This window comes from Anolis sagrei, chromosome 4, assembly GCF_037176765.1.
Source record: "Anolis sagrei isolate rAnoSag1 chromosome 4, rAnoSag1.mat, whole genome shotgun sequence".
Classification (NCBI taxonomy): Eukaryota; Metazoa; Chordata; class Lepidosauria; order Squamata; family Dactyloidae; genus Anolis; species Anolis sagrei.
In genome coordinates, this window is record NC_090024.1 from 139583913 (window position 1) to 139605969 (window position 22057).

A 22057-nucleotide genomic window follows, 5' to 3' on the forward strand; every position below is an offset into this window, starting at 1 on the left:
TGCTTAGAGACGCCGGGAAATAAACAAGGGCGGACGGGCCCGTTTGCTGCGCTTGTGCCATGGCTGCCGGGGCAGGTGGGGTGTGGAACCCTTCGGCGGCTGGTTGCGGGGACGGTGACTGTGAGGAGCGGCTTCGTCGCCTTCAGGCGCACCTTCGGGACAGGTGGGGCCTCCGCGCTCTTTGTTTTGACCTCCTTATTTCCTCCCTAGGGAAGTGGTACATCCCGCTTAACGAACTCCTACTTCTTATTCCCCCCCTCCCCCCGTCCCAGGTTGGTATAGTCCAGAGAGCGGCGCGTGCCTCTGCGGGCGTGGCCTGCCTTTCCGTTGCTAAGCGACGGGGCAGTTTGGGGGCGGGGCCAGAAGGCCGGTGTGGCTGAACGCCTTTCGAGGAAGAGGCCTGTGGGAATGGAGAGAAGGTGATACCGGGTGGGAAAGAGCCTTCCTTGAGTCACTGGGATGGGATGCTTGGATACATGAGCATCTCTAATGGGGGATTCCGAAATCTGAACAACTCTGAAACTCAAAATTCTCCGCCTGGGTTGCTGAGATAATGACGCCTTTGCTTTCTGGTGGTTCAAGGCTATGAATATGACGTTATATGAACCATAAATGCATTTCATATCACCTCCTTGATATCTCATTATGTACATATTTGCAAATACAGGTACTCCCCCACCAAATCCTAAATCCAAAACACTTCAAGGAATGAGTTGCTGTGAGTTTTCCAGGCTGTGTGGAAGGAATTCTTATCAGGGGCAAGAGGTGTGTGTATGTATGTGTGTGTGTGGGGGGGGGGGGGGCAAATCAGAGCTCAGTCCTACTCCTGTAAACTAGTTTTCATAGAATCATAGAGTTGGAAGAGACCTCATGGGCCATCCAGTCCAACCCCCTGCCAAGAAACAGGAAAACTGCATTCAAAGCACCCCTGACAGATGGTCATCCAGCCTCTGTTTAAAAGCTTCCAAGGAAGGAGCCTCCACCACGCTCCAGGGCAGAGAGTTCAACTGCTGAACAGCTCTCACAGTCAGGAAGTTCTTCCTCATGTTCAGATGGAATCTCCTTTCTTGCCATTAAGAATGTCTCATGTGACTTGAAGTGTGCTGAACTACATCGATAGCATATTTCATCTGCCATTCTTATGATATTAAATTTTAAATTGTTTTTAAATTGTGTTTGATTTTAGCCTGTTCTTGTAAGCCACTCCGAGCCCCAGGGGAGTGGTGGCATATAAGTTCGAATAATTAATAAATCAATCAATAAATAAATAAAATCGTTCATTGCTCAATGTACATAAATGCACCCATACACAAATATATGTATACCTGAAGAATTCTGCAAAAGTCTATGCTACCATTTTCATTCTCCCTGTCTGCATGATCTCTTTGCATATACTAAATATTCCTTGTAGTGATGTCCATGACTTTCAAGGCCAAAATCACTGGGTTGCTGTGAGTATTCCAAGCTGTGTGGCCATGTTCCCGAAGCATTCTTTCCTGACGTTTTGCCCACATCTTTGGCAGGCATCCTCAGAGGTTGTGAGGTTTGTTGGAAACTAGGCAAATGGGGTTTATATATCTCTGGTATGTCCAGAGTGGGAGAAAGAACTCTTCTCTGCTAGAGGTACCTGTGAATGTTGCAATTGGCCTTCCAACTTCAAAGCCTGGGTGGTTGTTGCCCCAGGGATGGGGGATCCACTGTTAGGCAGTGTTAGGTGGCCCTGATTGATTCCTGTCAGGAATTCCCCGTTTTTTAATGTTGCTCTTTATTTACTGTCCTGATTTTAGAGTTTATAATATTGGTAGCTAGATTTTGTTCATTTTCATGGTTTCCTTTCTGTTGAAATTGTCCACATGCTTGTGGATTTCAGTGGCTTGTCTATGTAGTCTGACATAGTGGTTGTTAGAGAGGTCCAGAATTTCTGTGTTCTCAGATAATATGCTGTGTCCAAGTTGGTTCATTAGGTGCTGTGGCTGACTTCTCTGGTTGAATTAGTCTGCAGTTCCTTTCATGTTCCTTGATTCGTGTTTGGGCGCTGCATTTGGTGGTCCCAATGTAGACTTGTCCACTGCTGCATGTTATATGGTAGACTTCTACAGAGGTGAGAGGATCCTTTTTGTCCTTTGCTGAACGTAGTCAGACTACACAGAGAAACCATTGAAATCCACAAGCATGTTGATAATTTCAACAGAAATAAAGAGCAACACTCAAACAGCAGGGGAATTCCAGACAAGAATAAACCAGACCAGCTAACACTGCCTAACAAAGGATTCCCCCAGGCAGCAACCAGCAAGGCTTTGAAGCTGCAAGGCCATTCAATGCTAATCAAGGTGGCCAATGGCAATATTCACACTTGCCTCAAGCAGACAAGAGCTTTTTTCCCACCCTGGACATTCCACAGATATATAAATCCACTTGCCTGAGGCTACCTGCCATACATGTGGGTGAAATGTCAGGAGAGAATGTCATACAGCTCATAAAACTCACAGCAACCCAGTGATTCCAGACATGAAAGCCGGAATATACTAAATATTGAAGGAATATTTAGTATATATTTAGTATAATATTCACGGAATATTTAGTATATGCAAAGGGATTGTGCAGACAGGGAGAATGAAGATGGTAGCATAGGCTTTTGCAGAGTTCTTCAGGTATACATATATTTATGTATGCAATAATGTACATTGAGCAATCATAAGAATGGCAGATGAAATATGCTATCGATGTAGTTCTGAGATGGTAGATCAACAGCACACTTCAAGTCATGCAAGACATTCTTAATGGCAAGAAAACTAGCTTACAGGAGTAGGACTAAGCTCTGATTCCGCCCCGCCCCCCCCCCCCCCCACACACCTCTTGCCCCTGATGAGGAGATCTTGTGTGTGCAGTGGAGCATTTGAAGATCTCACTTTCATGTGAGATATTTTATTTCATTCCTGTGCCTGGGAATCCTGTCAGCACCTTTTACAGAGTCTTTGCAGTGAGACTGTGTCCCCAGGCCCTTCAATACAGTATGTGGAACGAAGTGGATTGAAGGGATGCAACACTAGACTGCTCAATTTCATATTTTCACTTTTTCATATTCTACCAATTGAAAAGTTCAGTGAATCTATGCCAAACCTCTCATCTCTTTGTGTAACCTGGCAATAAACAAAATTGGCCATCTGTCAGGGGGTAATTTGTGTTTTTCCTGTATGACGGGGTTGGACAGGATGGCTCATGCGGTCTCTTCCAACTCTACTATTCTGTGATTCCATGATTCTATGTGTGAAGACTTTATTCTCATAAACATAAGTAAGCTTAGATACTCATGTATTTGGAAGCAGGCCTGCTGAATTAATGTACTTTGAGTAGGTATATATAGAATTTTATTGATTTTCAATTTTTTTTGTATCCAAGAAATGGCACCCTCCACATCACCTGGATAATCCATTGAGTGTAGATTGTAAATTTGTATATGTAGTCTAAACTCCTCAGTTGTTTTTTCAGTTTTTCCGTTTGCAAATTTGGATGGTTATATGAAAAAGAGACGGTTGTTATTTGTGTGACAGAGAAATTTCTCAGCAGTTTGCAATGCAACTGTTTTTTGCACCTCATTTCAAATTAATATACTTTACCAACTAAACACTAGTATGAGCATTTACTTTCCTTTTCTTGGAAACATTCTGTTCCTTTCAGTATTTGCTTGTGAAAATGCTGCATGGGGCTGATTCAAGGAAGTAAACCGTAACACAACCTTGTCCTGTGTTGGCCAAATTTTGTCACAGAATTCAGACTTTCTCATGACTTATTACCTGTAGGAAGAATTGGGCCAATACCAAAATGAAACTGTTCTCTTCTGTCCCCATTACATCCCATGTTTACAGGGACACAGGATGGCAGTCCCCTTCCCCCATGCCCTCCGTGTCGTGTCGGTCTATAGCTACATCATGGGCCTAGCTGTCTTCTGTCATGTACCGTTAGTTACATTGGCCTAAGCAGTGGGGTGTGCTGGGATGGCAAGGGGGAGAAGAGGGAGGTTCTTCTCCCTTGTGCACTGGCTGACATTACAGCATGCAACAATTAACAGGTAGGACCCATGTTGCAGCCAGAGACTGATGTGACACAAGGGGAGGGCACACAGTTAGGATGGCTGCCAAGCAGCATCAAATTGCATACAGCACTGTTAGGTGGTGAGATCTTCCTCCTGCCTCTGCAGCAACTGGGGGAGTTGCTCTGAGGACCATACCCAGGGCCGATCTGGTGTTCAGCATGCTGATCCACCCTGGATTATGGGTCAGTGTAAATCCGCCAACGGTTTATTAGTGTGATAACTATGAACAACTGGTTTCACACTTAACAAAGTTGATACTTCTGGGCATTGATTCATTAACAGAAAATTTGGTAACAAAGGCCAAAATAACATGGAAAGAATAGGGATAGGTTCTGACATTACAATGAAGAGCACTTCAACATGGTTCAGTAAACTTTTTATTCCATACTCATAATGTTCCCATTATTTAAGACTTACCTGAATCAAACCCGTTAGGTAAACCTGGAGAACACATAATGTCTTGGACCTTCAAGAGGCCACTGAAAGACTTCACCAAAATGCATCCAGAAATAACCTTTTCTTTCACCTGCCGCTTCTTTTCTTATTTCCAGTTTGGAAATAATAATGCTGAGGAGTATCTAGTGATACAAGTTTATTTGCTTTGTTTTGCTGTTCAAGCAAACTCAGGAAGGGATTTTGGAGACAGACATTGTTTATCCTGCCTGTTGTAGGTAGGCATGCCTAACTTCAGTGGAATCAGCAAAACCCCATTCTTACCCAACTCAAGGTTTATTGCATTGTTTATTACAGACATGCTGTTAGAAATCAACACTGAAAGTCTATTCCACTATCCCTTCTTTACCACCCCCTTAATAATAGTGCTGCTAAACATCTTCCAGCAAGACAGAGAATGAAGAAGAAAAATGGGCTTTGTAGAAAGAAACTTTACTGTCAGAGTTTGTTAATTAGGGTATACCTATATATTCCTAGAAATACACTCTTAACAGACATATTCTTTAATGTAATTAGCACTCTTTAGAATTAAGGGCTCCATAATTACAGAGAATATGCACTCTGGCACATCTTAATAGTACATATAAAATCTCAATATAACTGTTTAATTAAATAAACAATATTTACTAGGATTGGCACAAGATGTCTTGCTACCCATTGCAAGAAATGAAGCAACATCAATCTCAATTTCACAAAAGCCAGTTGGACTAGCAACTGAACCAATAGAAGATAGCAGAGTAATTTAAGGGATGCAAAATGGGCCATGTAGTCCCCACAGTTCTGTTCTCTGAGAAGGAAACTGGTTGGGAGGCTTGGGAAGGACAGCTGGGGGCTGCCACATTTGTTTCCCAGCCTCTGTCATCTGGAACAGATGCCTCAGTATGCCTAGTGAGAGGTCTGGATCTTCTACTTATTGCAATACATTATTTAAAATGAAAATCAATTTTAACCAACATAAGTGTACCAGTAGTTCAGTGGGAAGTATGGGTCTGCTTTTTGGTTGATGAGAGAGTCAAGTTAATTAGGATTGTTGTTGTGTGCCTTCAAATTGTTTCAGACTTATGGTGACCCTAAGTCTAAAGTTTAGGATGAGGGCCAGGTAAATGACTTTGGATTGCTGTATCCAGCCCATGGGCTTTAGTTTGGGGGCCCTGCTTTACACCGGCATGCCACATGAGAATAGATTTTTGATAGTATAGAACAGTGTTGCTGACAAAGGACCTTCGCTTTTGCCTTAGTATTTTTCTTGCTTTGCCTTTATTTCAAAGACTGACTGGGCGCAAATGGTATGTGAAGAACAGGAATGTTAAGAAATCAGTGGTTAATTGTTTTTTAACCACAATACATTAGGGTAAAAGAACTTGGTTGTTATAAGTTTGGGGATTTCCTGGTCCCAAAAATGTTTCAGGGATAGAAATATCCAGTGCCCAAAGGAAAGTCTCTGTGTGTGGAATTAAGAGTGTTTCTCAATATCTATCCTATTGGGCCAGACAGTGTCTAACCACATGAAGCATAATGTCTGCTTTGAGTATTTTCTTACCATCCTTTTTCATTAGCAATGCACCAGCACCATTTTGTTGTCTTTAAAAAGTTTTATTTTATTTATTTTTAATTCAAACAAGAGAAACTTTGTTTTGAACCCAAGAAATTAAGAAATAAACATAAAATTGAAGGGAAAATTTTCTGGTTTATATATTTTTGTGGGAAGACTTAACAGTATCATCACAGAACAATTTTCTACTTAAGATTAATAAACATACTTTTAAAATGAGAAAAATGAAAACATTTTAAAATTAGATTTTTTAAAAGTCTGAATGATAGCAAAGGATCACATTTTTAGATAAATTTAAAATTAATCTGAGAAGAATTCAGAATACTTGCTTAGTGTGTACTTCTCCTGTAGTGATATCTATAACTCGGTTCAATAATATTGATGTACTCTTAATTAAATGTGGTGGAACAGTACTTTTCTTAGATCTGATTTAAATCAAAATCTGTTAACAAAGTGGTTACTACTGAGAGAACTGACCTTTGTTGAAGAGCCATTCTTTTTTCCATTTCTGTTTCCATAAAATTGGAACATATTTAAGCGCTGCTGTAAGTCCTTGCAAACAGGGTTCTCTCACTTAGTACAATGATACTTTTCCTAATTGCTGGTGTACCATTAAAATAGCAGTGTCCTCTTAATGTGGTTGCTTATTCAGGTGGAGGCAACTGTTGAATATGCAACATAGATTGGTTACAGCAGCTTTGATGATCTTGTTTAGATTTATCACATTGTATATTTTTGATATATCTCCAAATGGGCCACTTTGTTTCCCAGATGCATCAAGATAAATTTTCTCAGTTTTACATTTCAGGATTTTTGTGGTGAAGATTTTGTATAATATTTTGTGCACCCCGCCCCCTAAGCATGTTTCACAAAATTACCCTCTTCTTTGTATTGTGTTTAGAAACAAAACTGTTGTTTAAAATGTTCTGAATATGAACATTCATGCCAGTGATACATTATTTTTTTTCATTTTTTCAATATACTGTGTATATTGTTTACAACTTCATTTTGAAGCACTTTTTTCATTTCAATGTACTGCTGAATTGAAAAACACTGTAGCCAGATGTATCATGTTGTTGTTCAAAGTGACTTCTTCTACTCATTTGACCTCTTAGGAAGCTATAATGTCGAAGCGTTTTTCTTTGCCATCACTGTACAGTAGAGTCTCACTTATCCAACATAAACGGGCAGGCAGAACATTGGATAAGCAAAAAAATGAATAATAAGGAGGGATTAAGGAATAGCCTATTAAATGTCAAATTACATTATGATTACATTATGTTTTTACAAATTAAGCACCAAAACATCATGTTTTACAACAAATCGACAGAAAAAAGGCAGTTCAATACACAGTAACATTATGTAGTAATTACTGTATTGACGAATTTAGCACCAAAACAGACAAGGGTTCTGTCTTTCTCCCACCCTGGATTGTGTTGGATAAGCGAAGGTTGGATAAACAAGACTCTACTTATTTTTCTTTATTTATTTTGCAGCCAACACCCAACTTTTCTGACAAACTGATTTATCAAATGTACCTAATTATGTTTTGTTGTGACCAGCACTTAGAATCTAAGTCTGAAGTGCATAGAGCAGTGGTTCTCAACCTGGGGTCCCCAGATGTTTTTGGCCTACAACTCCCAGAAATCCTAACAGTTGATAAACTGGCTGTAGGCCAAAAACATCTGGGGACCCCAGGTTGAGAACCACTGGCATAGAGGGATAGGTACCTCCAATGTGTTGCCCTCTGTAAAATGAAAGTAGTACTGTATACTCTGGCTATATTCAGGTCCAGACCGACTGCATCTCCTTGGAGGAACCTGCCCGGGGCCTGAGATCTTCAGGAGAGGACCTTCTCTCAGTCCCACTTCTATCTCAAGCTCAATAGGTGGGAACGAGAGAGAGCCTTCTCGGTGGCTGCCTCTCGATTCTGGAACTCCCTACCTGAGGAAGCCAAAATGGCTCCCTCCCTGCTATCCTTCAGGTAGCAGGTTAAAAACTCTTTATTCAGGCAGGCTTCTAAAGAAGAAGGTTTTTAAGATTGTCAGGGTCTGCTGTGATTTTATATGCTTTCAATGATGCTCAGTACTGTTTTAATACTTGTATATTTGTATATTTTAAGCTGTATTTCAATGCTTTAGTTCTGAGCCGCTTTGAGTCTCTGTATGGAGAGAAAAGGGAAAATATAAATAAACATAAATAATAATAATAATAATAATAATAATAATAAGTCTCTTTATGGCTGGGAGTAAGTAATCCCCTTTCTTGGGATGGAGATCTAGGGATCCAAGAAACTCTGATTTAAATCAGGGGCACGTAACTGTGGCAGATTGGTGGGCCAATTTATTGTCCCATAGGCCCTCCAGAGGCTGCATAGATTGCTTAAGAACAACACTTACAAAAATCAGAAGTGGGGTGAAGTCCCCTTGTACTTTTGAAGTACTTTTTCAAACACACCTGCAGTATATTTTAAGCACTGTAGGTATGTTTGGAACATATTGAAAGGGTGAATTGCTAGTCCAGTTGTTTTTGACCAATAAGGGGGTAGCTAGGGAGTCTAGAGTGGTTGAAGGCAGGAAAAATTACCCTTGGGGCCAGCACTTTGCCCATCCTTGATTTAGAATATAAGTGTATAAGCCATGGGTGTCTTACTTTATATTTTTTTAAGCCACTTGGGAACCTTTTTTTTTTTTGCTTGAAGAGTGAGGTAAAATGCCTTTTATAATAAAAATATATGTTACTGGATGAAAAATCTTCTGAGACACATTCCATATGAGAGTATTTTAAAAAGTTAATTAGAAAAGAAGCATGGAAGAGTCACTTCATTCTGTCATTGCTGCACATAGGAGTACAGCAAATGCATATCAACTCTGACTGAATGTATTCTTAACAGGGTCAAACAGGCACTATGAATGGAGGAGATAAAACAGGTAGGCTACTCATAAGGAAAATTAAAATGCTTTCATTGAGCAATGTAATAATGTAATTTCTTGCCTGTTAGTGAAAGATGGGAGTTTTACACTTGAAACAGGAGAGATCAACAAGCAGGTTAAAAATTATCCGTCTCTGTATTCTTCTGTTCATGATTGACAGGCTGATTTTGGTATGGTGTAAAATTGGTGTGATTCTATGCATGTGTAGCAGCAGGTAATAGGGCTACAATATTATCACATAATAAAATAATTGGGAAAATATTTAAATGAGACTTATTTAATTCAAACGTTAATATTTCTAAGTAGAGTGAAAGCTTGTGTAAATACTCATTAACAGGTTATTTATATATAAGACAGCTTATTTATAATAAAGCCGTCTCAAAGTGTGTTTTTAAGCATGACATTGGGCAACTTTAGTTACTTAAAGGTGCATGAATATTTCTGGAATTCAGTCCCATATAGTCAGATCCATATGTATATAGAGAGTTCAGCAATCTAATTATTTGTTTCATAAAACTGTCTACATTTAACATCCTTTTTGAACCATCTGAGAACTTTGGAAGACTCAGATTTTTATCCAGGACTCAGAATTTGGACTCAAATTGTTGTGGTTGACTGAGATCAGGCGTGTAGCCTGATCTCATGGTTCTCGCAGACCACCATGGGAATTTCAGGGGGCTTGAGGGGCTTCAGCCCCCCCCCCCCCCGAAATTCTCATGGTGGTCTGGGAGAAGGCCTTACTGGTACATTATTTCAACTGTTATGTTTATTCATCTTATGATCTGATCACCATGCTCAATATATTCTATATGCATGGGGGTATTGGGGTAACTATACAAAAGGTTTGCTAGGGTAGACCCTCTTTCTCTCAGACTCAGCCCCCTCCCCCCGAATCAAAATCCTGGTTACGGGCCTGACTGAGATTGAAATTACTTGTCAACTCAATTTTTATTCTGCACGTATTACACTTCATGCCACCTTGGGGATTTACATAATTATGAACACGACACATTTAGATTTTGAAAAAAAAATATAGCTCTTAAATTCAAAATGTTTGTAAAAGTCATATATTCACTGAATGAAAGCTCTCCTGAAAGTTGACCATCCATCCTCTGTTTAAAAACCTCCAAATGTGACCTCTCCCCATTTTACTATTGAACAGCACTTAAAAGTAAAGAAGTGCTTTCCCATATTGAGCAGGAATCTTTTTTCTTGTGATTTGAATGAATAGGTCAATGTCCTACTTTCTGTAATAACAGAAAACATTGCTTCAGGTATTTAAATATGATTATTGTATCACCACTTAGTCTTTTCCCCGCCTCCAAGCTAAGCATACCCAGCTTCTTAACCTTTTCCTTATCTATATCTGAACAAAAGTTCTTAGTGTTTTGTTCTCTTAATTGATTTAAATGTACATGTTCCTGGACCAGCTGTAATGAACAGAAGCATTCCTCCAGTAGCAATGAAGTATTGTTTTAGAACAGAGGTGAACAGAGTGTAGTCTAAACCTACAACTGCTTTTGTGCCTTGTTAGGGTCTACCATACAGATTGTTTCTTTGTCTGTGAAGCATCTATAAATCTTGCACAATGATGAGATCCAAAATATCAGAGTGGATGTTTGGCACTATTCCACAGAGAGACAAAGGTGTGACTGAATTGCCAGCTTGTCAGCCAGAAAATCTCTCCAGACAGTGATGGTCAAAGTAGTAGTCTATGGACCCATGCTGGTTTATGAGCCATCGATTGCTGGTCTGTGGCCTACCAGCAAAGCGCAGATTCAGAGTGTGTCTGGCCACATGTTTTCAGGCTATTGATATACTAGGATGACTCCATGGTTATCAAGGAAGCTATGAAGTCCTTCAGCTGGCTGTGTCAGGACAGCCTCAGTATGAATGCAGAAGATTCCTAAGTCCATAGTGCTGCTGTTCTCCAGCACCTCCCTATATCTAAGATTGCACCAAGAGGGATCCCCCACAATTCCTTTTGTTATGTCTTTGCATAAGGGTCAGTTTTGTTTAAAATCCTAACAGCTCATTTGGCTGTCAGATCTCTTCTGGAAGATCATTCCACAATCATGGGTCAGCTGATGAAATTGTGACAGTTGCCAACTCCATGAGAGGCAGTATTGTAGCCTGGTTTTGCTCCTATCTATAAAGTTAGTTTCTGACAAAATTACCCTGTATTGAGAACTATCCAAGGCTATTAAGCTGCAACAGGGCTGTATCTTTCTGCCCATTCTGATAAACATTTTTGAAGTTGCTAGGGAAGATCATTAGGTGGTATGCCATATGTATTCTGACATTTTGCTTTACTTCTTTTCATTATTGGGGTCATCAAATGCTGTTCAGGTACTGAATGAATATCCGGATGCTTTAGTGGGCTGGATGAATTCTAGTAATCGGAAGCTGTTTTTCAATCAATGGGGTGGCTGGCTGGGTTGATGGTTCTTAGGTCCAGGAATATTTTTAAAAGGGAGTGGATGCAAAGATTAGAAATACTCTATATCTATCATTGGAATCCTAAGTGTATTTAGTGATATCTACTGCATGGTTCCAGCTCTGGCATTTCTTGTACCTGATTAACAGTAATTCCTGCACTGATAACTTCAGTTAGACTATTATAATATTCTTGATGTAGGGTTGCCCTTGAAGATGACTCAGAAGCTGCAGCTACTGCAAAATGCGCCAGTAAAAGAAATAATTAGAAACCATATAACATTGGTTTTATAGTTATTCCAGTAGCTGCCAAAATATCAAAATGCTGAAGAAGACATCTGAAGTCTTAAATGGCTTGGGACCCCAAGCCACAGTCCCAGCTTGGGATCACAGAATTGGAAGAGACTACAAGAACTACAGCGAAAGTGCTCCTGAAAATAGGACATATTTCTTGAAGGAAATATTTTGCTATATTATATGTTTGCATGAAGGTTGATGTATTCTGACTGAGGCATGGTTTTTCCTTGTAGGCCTGGTTGATGTCAACTTTGGCTTCATTTCAGTCCCATTGAAAAATATAGCTTTATAGCAATGCCTTCAGAATATAGCACTGCCGCTTGAATCTGCACAGCTTTTCAATTGTTTAAAAATTTAAAAAGATTTGAATACACGGGCAGTTGTGGACCACAAACCTAGAAAGGCTACTACAGTCTAGATCAGGCATGGGCAAACTTCATCCCTCCAGGTGTTTTGGGCTTCAGCTCCCACAATTCCTAACAGCCTCAGGCCGTTTCCCTTTCCCCACTGAGAAGGAAATCTTTGCTCATGCCTGATCTAGACTGTAGCGGTCTCTCTAGGTTAACCTTCTCTCTAGATGCACTGGACTGCAATCCACTTTTGCAACCACTGTGGCATGCATAGCTTGTCAAGTGTCATACTTTCATCCAATTATATTTTAATCATAGGAGATAGCTTTTAGCAATACACTCTTGTGTTCATAGCACCGATATATATTCTGATGTGGGAAACCCTGTAGTATTATTCAATAAACTGGGAAGAAATTGTACAAGAAATGTTCATAATATATAAATACATCGAGCGGTTACCAGCACCCCTTTGCCCTATGATCCAAAGTATGGTGCATATATAACCAATTGTAAAGCATGTTGGCTATAGAGCCCAGGGATTAGCACAAAATCTGCACAATGTGTCTTCTTCCCGGTTTTTCTAATCAATACTGGATTGTGTTCCTGCCACCATGTGGTGAGAGGCTACAAAAAACTTATAAGTGATGCTTCATATGTAGTCATCAAGTATTTGTCATCAGAAGAAATGTGTGGTTCCCTTTAGAACTACTTTACTATCTTGGATAACGGTCTTGCTTTATCTTGAATAGAAGGGTAAAACATTTTGATTAACAATGTAATTAGCTATTGGTGACTCCAGGGCAATAAATGAATGAGCAGTTCATTTTGGGGAAAAGTATAAAAGCTATCTTTTGTTCACTGCAATGTAAAATATACAATTTATATAATGCTTCCATCATTTTATTCTTTCAGTGAAACAAAGAGGATGGAGCTGGAAAGAGAAATGCTTGAATACAGAAAACCTGATACTTGCATGTAAGTCTCATAAAGCATGATATGCTTGTTATTCTTAACTATTGACGCACTAAGCTAAATGTATAAATAACCAGAAGTAGTTGTTAACCTTAGAGTTATTATGTTGCATAATGCAACTTTGAAATGTTGTTTTGGTACAGTTTTATATCAGGATTTTTGGAAGTATTCAAATACAGGCAGTCCCTGAGTTATGAGCATCTGACTTACAAATGACTCATAGTTAAGAATGGGGCTGAAACAACAGGAAGTGAGAGAAATCTACCCCTGGGAAGGGAAATTCCTTAAAGAGTTATCATGGGGAAAAGATGTCTCCACTAAAGCTTTATCACCAATCCTTATTTCTGCAATGAGCCAAATTTTTCAAAATCCAATTTTCACAGGGACAGAAACTATGGTAAAATCTTTTGAACAGGGGCAAAGACAGCAAAACAAACACTAAATCCTTCCCTTTGAATCCAGAGCTTGCATACACACAAACACACACACACACATAAATAGTAATAAAAAAGCTTTATTTATAACCTGCCCTATCTCCCCTAGGGGACTCAGTGGCAAACAAAAGTGGCAAACATTCAATGGCATAATAATGAAACAAACAAACCAAATCGAGACAACACATAAAACAACTTCAGTAAAAATTTATAATAACTAGGCAAAAATAAGTAAAAATAAGGAATCAAATAAAACATAATAAATCTAATCCCACACATTTACACCATAATAAAATCTAAACAACTAAAATGCATAAAAATTATAAAATAATGTGTAGTAGCCTCCAGGGCTAGGATGGGTTGCCAGCATCCTGGTAAGGTTTTATTTTAAGGTGTTCTAGTCCTCCTCCTTCCCATAAGCTAAAGTGCATATATGAGTTTTCAAGAGTTTTGTAAAGAAGAGGAGAGAGGGGGGTATTTTTATTTCTTTGGGGAGGGAGTTCCAGATGTGGGGGGCGATCACAGAGAAGGCCCCTTTTCTCGTTCCCACCAGCCACGCTTGAGACAGGGGTGAGACCGCGAACAGGGCCTCCTCTGCTGACCAAGTATAACACTAGAACAAACCTCTCATGGTACAAATAAATTATAGTGTCTTGTGGTATTTTAGAAACGAAATTGTGATGTATGTGTTATATATTCTGTCACGATAAGCCTTTATACTTTTAAATGTAAGATAAAAATTAAAGTCAATTTTAGATGTTGATATTCTTTGGTGCAATAGACTAACGCAGTTAAGCCTATGCCATGATGTATGGAAGCATCTTTGAGAGCTTTGGATGCAAATTTTGGGTGAAAATGGGGAGTAAATTTTTCGGAACTGTTATGTGCCTAAAACCAAAACAATTTGGAGTATAACTTGCAGGGAGAAGATTCCATCGCCTCTATGCCAGTGGTTCTCAATCTGTGAGTCCCCAGATGTTTTGACCTTCAGCTCCCAGAAATTCTAACAGCTGGTAAACTGGCTGGGATTTCTGGGAGTCGTAAACAAAAACACTTGGGGAACCATAGGATGAGAACCACTGATCTATGCAGTTGTGTCCTCCCCCCTGCTCCCGAACCCATAGAAAATCCTGGGCATATGTAATACTTACTGATTTTGGTGAGAGTAGTTTTGTTTTATTTAAAAGTTCATCGGGATTTTTTTTAAGTCAAGTGGTCAGCTAGCCTTTTAAGAAACTATGTAATTGAGTTTTTCTACTATCTTACATTATATCCAAACTGAGACCTGCAGCTAGTTGCCTCTAAACAAAACATGATCAAAGCCAGTTTCATGTTTAAACCTACATTTACCATAGTTATGTGTTTGGATATAATGTTGAATTGTGGTTATCCAAATAACCATGCACATAAAGGGAGAGCAGATATTCTGCATATAGTGGTAAGCTGTTGAAGCACATCACAGTTTAAGAAGCCAAGATATGTGAATGGATGCAGCCTATATGGAGATCACTTCCATTTGGAGGTGTGAAAACTGTATGCTTCTTCAATGTCTTAAGAACGATAACTTGTACAACTCAAAATAGATAGATGAAATAAATCTTAAGGGAATAGACATGTAGAACTGTTTTCTTGATTGCTCCATTGAATATTTCATTGAAGAAATCTCTGTGCAGATTTAGCATGGAAAAGAAACCAATACTGTTGCAATTTTTTACTTTGTACATTTTTAAAGGCAAGATCTCCATGAGAATCCTTTGTACAAGGAATATTTGTCTTCAAAAAAGTAATCAGGTATACATAGCATGGCATTACCTTTATCTTTTATATTAGTTGTAGTAATGTTTTTGCTCTTACCCCTTTTTATAGGACTAATTTGAAATACATGCAGCTAAAAAAATACCTGAAAGAAATATGTGAACGTCAAAAGAAATCATTGCTTCGTAACCAGGATTTGTTGAAAGAATTTGATTCCATTGAAGCTCATATTAAGAAGTTTGCTTCAAGTTCAGAATCCCTTCAGAAGCTAAAGGTATTGTATTCTGTACTTTTAAGTTGGACAAGAATTTTGATGGAACTGGACTTAGCACACCCGTGAATCTGGTATCAATCAGTCCTGAAATCTGTTTTAGAATAATTCTTTTCCTGTACCCCATATGTATAAGCAGAACCCTGGTATCCACTTGGGTTTGGTTCCAAGATCCCTCTGGATGTCAGCGTGCATGGATGCTGAAGTCCTATTATATACAAAGCCATAGTAAAGAGTTTGCCCTTATATAAAATGGCAAAATTAAGGTTTGCTTTCTGGAATTTTCTTTGGATTATTTTTAAGTTGCCAATGGTTGAATCCATGTATACATAATTTGTGGATACAGGAGACTGTCTCTAATTTGAGGAACCTACGTTCTCTTTTAGCTTTGGAAATTTGGAAAGGATCGAAGGCACAGAGGACTCTGGCTATTCTTCCTATAATATTATGGTTCTCTGGGTTCCTATTTGCTAGTTACAAAATGGGTTGGCCCTGCAATAAATACACCCCCCGAAATATAGACAAAATACATATTTCATAGATATTTATTTGTGTACCACATGGCTTAATTTTATCAGCTATTGAAGTATTCTTCAATGACCTTTTGTTGTTGAATGAAAAAACATTGATTACTGTGCTACTTTTGAGGTTTCTCTGCCCATGTCTTTCTTGGTTTCCATTCCATGTTTGTTAGCACAACGGTGGATGGCTGTGGAACTCCAGATGTTATTGATTCCTCACCCTGGTTTAATTAGTTTGGGAACTGTACAGTTGGTCATCCCTATATTGCTACCCAGGACTGTTACTTCCCTTAACTTGGAAACTATATTACTATTAATGCAGTCTAAGATAGCATTTGCTACAGCAAAATATAAATTGGTATATGGTGTCCTGTATGGAAGGAAGAAGGAACCAATAGTGTTATATGTGTTAATGCAATCAAATTGATAAAAAAATAACACAGTGCATAGGAAATATTTTAAACTTCAAGCATTCATGATATACCCCAGAAATGAAAGTCATTAATTTGTCCAGAATATCCATGCAATTTAATATTTACATTAAAATACAGACAGTCCCCAATTTACAAACAAGATAGGATCTGTAGATTCGTTCTTAAGTTGAATTTGTAAGTTGGAACAGGTCCAGCAAAATGTGCACTCTTTGTAATTTGGCCGGAAAAGGTTCATATTATAGTTTCTATGGAATTAGAGTCCCTTTTTTAAAAAACACCAAAGCTTCCAAGCAATGGGATTGGGTGGGTGGGTGGGGGGGGGGGGGTAGAAATCGATAACCCTTCCTTCCAGGAGCCTCTTCTGTTTATTCTGCCCCAGCTTCCTTTTTTTATCAATTTGAGGTGTATAGTATTATACACACACACACATACACACACCCTTTATTTGTATACCGCCCTATCTCCCAACAAGAACTCAGAGTGGTTGACAACATGCAAGGCAAACATTCAGTTGTACTTATGCTGTTAAACGAATGCAGTTTGATACTACTTTAACTGCCTTGTTTCATTGCTATGGGATTCTGGGAGCTGTAGTTTTACAAGGTCTTTAACCTTCTTTTTCAAAGAAGGTGGCTATCTCACCAAGCTACAAATCCCAGCATTGCATTGTATTGAGCCAGGGCAATTAAAATTGGTGTTAGACATGAAGGAGAGGAGATAAGAGTTGGAGAGATATAGGGAGGATGAAGGAGAGGTCAATACGAAGAACAGGGGAATTGGGGTTGGGGAGATCCTTGGGGAAAAAAGGAAAAGGTGGTTTGGAGACATCAAGAGGAAGAACAGGGAAATGGGTTTGGAGAGATGTCGACAGGAAGAAGGAGGTTGAGAGATATAAACACACTTTGGTTCAGTACTAAGATTTCATGGCAGGGAGGGAGGGGGGAGGTCCATTCATAAATCAAATGTTCGTAACTCAGGGACTGGCTGTATATAATGCATTTATTACTGTGTGCCTCCAATCCACTCAGAGAGAGCATTTGAAATTTCCATTAGTTTCAGTGGGAGACTTTAACCATATGTTTAACTATCTTCCCAGTGAAATGAGTGAAACTATACTTTGGATTTATCACAACCTGTCTTGATTAAAAAAATGCTTAATCCGGATTTATAATATCTGTCTTTATACTAGGCAGAATATGAAAGAGAAATTAAAAGTAGATGGAGACTTAACACAAAACATATATTAAAAAGTGAGGAGAGTGGTGATGCTAAAAACCAGGTAAGTTGGAATATCTTGAAACCATGTAAGATGCATCATTCTTAACATTTCAGAGTTCATTAATCTAGAAGTTTCAGTCTTTCCTATTTAAATCAATGAGACTTGGGAGTATTTAGCTCTGGCCAGATCATGCTCACAATGTTCAGTTTCTTTAAACACACACACACACACAATTATTCTGTGGTTATTGCCACCATTCGGTTATATTGCTGAAAAAGCAGTCCAATGTAGAGTTAATAATCAAGAAAAAGCAACAAATCATCCTTATTCATCTAGTGTCTTTCATTTTAAACTCAAAACTATGGCAAAATCTTCTAAATGTAAGTCTAAACATGTAGCATTTATAATTTTGTACATGTTGACCTTCCTTTCCCAAAAGAAGCCAAGGGAAAAAAAAGATTGCATATCTAAGCCACAGACAAAGCCTGACAAGGAATACTCAAATATATTCTGCTATATATCTGCAGTAATGCAGCTTTCTAATCCCTCCTCCTATCTCCATATAAATGATACAGTTCAAGACCAGAGCTGTTTTTCTTCCCTAAAAGCAGGAAAGCTCTTTTAGATGAAATGTCTAAAAACATCTTGTAATAACTTGGAGCATGCTGGCAAGAGTAGTCACTTGTGACTATGTGTGAAACCCCCTCAGCTAGTCGATATTGTAATAAGCCAAAATGGGTAGCATCACTCCATTATTCAGAAAAGCCAACAGCATGCTTGTCCCTTAGGCTACAGCATTCATTAAGGAAAGCTTACTGGGCTGAAAGCTGGAAACAGATGATAACAGGATATGATTTTCATATTTAATGCATTCCTTGGAAGAGTATGTGTGCTGCAGATTGATAGAAGAATCAACTGCTACTTTACTAAAAGACTTTCTAGTTTGCCCTATAGCTACCGATGGAATCATTCAGCCAAGAAATTAACTTTTCCTCCTTTTACCTGCTTTATGTATCAGCTAAGCAGGCTGTCTTGCTGCCAGTAAATGTTATTATGCATTTAACTGTTTGGTATTTAAGACTCTTATCAGGAAAGAAACAGAGGCAACACTATTTTTGTGTGTATGTGTGTAAAAGTAGGAAGGTTTCCATTTTTCTTTCTTCATTGCATTAGTAGGCATTAATCTGAGTTTATAGATGGTTTCTCTTGCCAAAGATTAAAAAGGTGAAGAAACCTTGAATTTAGGCCATTCTCCATCATATAGGGAGTAGTGAGCTTCACTATCCTTGACCTATGGAAGTAGGGCTTCTAGACTGTATGAATTATAGGTATGAAACAATATATAGAGAGTTCAAAAATACTAACTTATTTTGTTTGTGCGTGTGTGTGTATTTCTTTTAAATATGTCCTTGGAGTTCTTACTCTTAAAGAAGACTGCATTTCCTTTGTGGCCTGGTTTGATAAATTCCCGAGTATCAGAATTTCTGTTCCTCTTCACCTGTCTTGTACCCCTATATTATGAATTGTTGCCATGGTGATTTATTCATTTTTTTAAATGACATGTAAGGAACCATATAACTGCAATGAGATTCTGCTATAAATAATAGCTGGTTTCCAAAAACAACAATCAAAAGCAGAAAATATTTCTAAATATGCAAAAGGAGGGGGGGGGGGTGTCTCATTCTCCCATAACTGCATTTGCTACTTTTAGAGGTTTGGAGGAGGGGAGGTACACTACAATTGAGAAATTTTGAGGTTGAGAAATTTTCTTTACTCTTGGAAGTTCTTGGTACTTTGGAGCCCAGCTAATTATGCTATAGTACAGTGGTTCCCAATCTGTGGTTTGTGGACCACTACTGGATGGCATATGTTCTGTATCAGACACTAGAGCTGATGTGGTCTATCCAAACCGAATCTAAAGTTGACCAAAAACCAATTCGTAACCCTTTTGGTACTAATGTTGGAGAGCTGTCCTGGGTCAAAGTGGTCCCTGATAATAAAAAAAAAAAAGGTTGGGAACCAGATAGTATAACACTCTCTCTCTCTCTCTCTCTCTATATATATATATAGATATAGATATAGATATAGATGAATAAATGATCATGTGGTCCTGTGGGTCCCAGCTGATTATTTATTATTTATTTACTTCACTTGTATACTGCTTTTCTCTCCCCACCGGGGAACTCAAAGCAGTTCCCAACACAATTACAACAAAATTCAATGTCTCACATACAGAAACCTAACATAACGATAATAACATACAATTATCAATTAAATCATAAAACATGACGTCATTTAACATTAAAACTTGGAATTAAAAATCTATCAATATAAACAATTAAAATCACACAATCCAACAATCGTAGTCCAGGCCGTTCCAAATATCATATCTATTGCACATAATCCCTGATCATTCCTTGTACTGCCCAAAGGCTTGGTCCCATTATTCTTTTTGTGATATCAGAATACCTTTACATAAAAAATTAATAATCTTTTGAAAAAAAAGCTTAAGTTACAAAAAAAGGGGGAAAATCTTAGAAACTCAGAGAACAGCTGACAGATGCATTGAGGGAGGAGGTGGTCAATATTTTCAGTTATTATAATCATTGTGGCTTTACGCTCATGGAAGGGGTCATGGTTTAGTGTCTTGTGAATGGAATCATACTGCACATTTTCATATACTGCAATGCTTCAATTCCAAGATGCTGTTGATTGTAAGATGCACGCTTGTTTCTATGCAGTTTCATAGTGTAATTTTTCCAGTGGAATGACATAGAACAAAATCATGGGGTGAGGAGAAATGCACTAGTCACCCGTCTGCATGAGTCCACATTTAGTCTGTGGGTCTGTTGGGGAGGCATCTGAAGCAGAAAATGCACACAGAGCAGTTAGGAAAAATAAATCACTGCTTGACTATGGCTGAGATCAGAATGGTGGCGGCAAGACAGAGTTGTTTGGGACTGAGGCCCTTTTCCCTTCTCCTCTCTTTCAGGGGTAGGATGGTTAGTGGGTGTGAGGTGGAACCTGCTTCTTTCTTTCTTTCAGAAGCTTTTGAGATAGTGCTGGGAAATCCTGGTTTATCTCAGTGGACCCTTCCAAAGCATCCACCTGCTCCTTACTTAGCCCAAGGTAATAGAGGACCAATTCATACCCCCCCCCCCCCCCCAAATTCTTCATGATGAGCTTGGGATCTTGTTGTGTATTCCCAGACCAAAGTGGATAATATTCTCTCTTGACCTTGTCATTTTGGGGAACAACAACCTGTCAGAGAGTCATTATTAGCTTTTGGTTTTACAGCCTGCCAGAAATAAACTGCTTTTTAGAGATATTTGTTTCGAGTAAAGTATTCCTTGGAATCAAAGAAGCACAGTAAAATTAAATTCTTCATGGTCATCCTTCTACTAAGACATCAGAATATAGGTAGAGAAGGTCAACGTATGACTCAATATCAGTCACTAAATATGTATTGGAAAATAGGTCTACATTCATAGTGGCATGGTAAGCTCAGTCCACTGGATAGCTCCGTACCCATTCCATATACTGAAATAAGTGGGATAGGTCCAATAATATAGACAGCCATTCAGTTTTATGGAGCTTAAGCAGAAGAATTTTGGTACTAATGCAGGCTTTCTCCCAGTTACAAACATCCAACTTACAAACAATTCATACGTTCTTGTGGGTTTTTTCGGGCTATATGGCCATGATCTAGAGGTGATTCATAGTTAACAACAGGGATAAGACAACAGGAAGTCAGAGAAATCTACCCCTAGAAAGGGAAATTCACCCCTGAAAGAATTATCATGGGGAAAAGGTGTCTCCACTGAAGCTTTATCACCAATCCTTGTTTCCGCAACAAGCCAAAATGTCCAACATCCAATTATCACAGGGACAGATAGTGAGGTGAAATCTGAGCAGGGCACAGACAGCAAAACAAACACCACAGGGATGTTAACCCTTCCCTATGCTATCCAAAGGTTCGACAGACAGACAGATAGACAGACGGACAGATAGATATTTGGCTGGAGTTACCATTAAAATGTACTTGTTCCAACTTACATACAAATTCAACTTAAGAACAAACTTGACTTCCTGTATACAATCTTTGTCTTGACTACTTAGCCTCTCCATTTAGAAGCCCTATTACCTGGTTATACTTACACCAATTCTTTCTCTTTTTGACCTGTGCTTAAAGTAGACAGCAGTGGACATTTTGAGTTCAGAAATTATTCATGAAGCTACTTTAAGTTCTCTCTGCCTGGTGCATTACACAGCTTAGATTGGGCTCTGGTTCTGTAGTTACTTCTACTGAGGAGATTAATGATGTTTTACATGCTTGA

The 22057-nt window shown here is 38.8% G+C and overlaps 1 protein-coding gene across 3 annotated transcripts in view; it reads left to right on the forward strand.

The window, feature by feature from the left end:
* Positions 1 to 7: 7 nt before the first annotated feature.
* KIZ (kizuna centrosomal protein) overlaps positions 8 to 22057 on the forward strand; it is a 76755-nt gene continuing 54705 nt past the window's right edge. The window contains exons 1-5 of one of the 3 annotated variants that reach the window (XM_060774078.2): positions 76 to 163; positions 8992 to 9028; positions 13027 to 13089; positions 15387 to 15549; positions 17691 to 17780. In XM_060774078.2, the coding sequence (XP_060630061.2) occupies positions 13040 to 13089; positions 15387 to 15549; positions 17691 to 17780 (303 nt within the window). In that variant the 5' untranslated portion in view covers positions 76 to 163; positions 8992 to 9028; positions 13027 to 13039. Of the gene's footprint in view, positions 164 to 8991; positions 9029 to 13026; positions 13090 to 15386; positions 15550 to 17690; positions 17781 to 22057 lie in introns of all 3 variants that reach the window. The other 2 variants (XM_060774076.2, XM_060774077.2) reach the window with 2 other exon arrangements.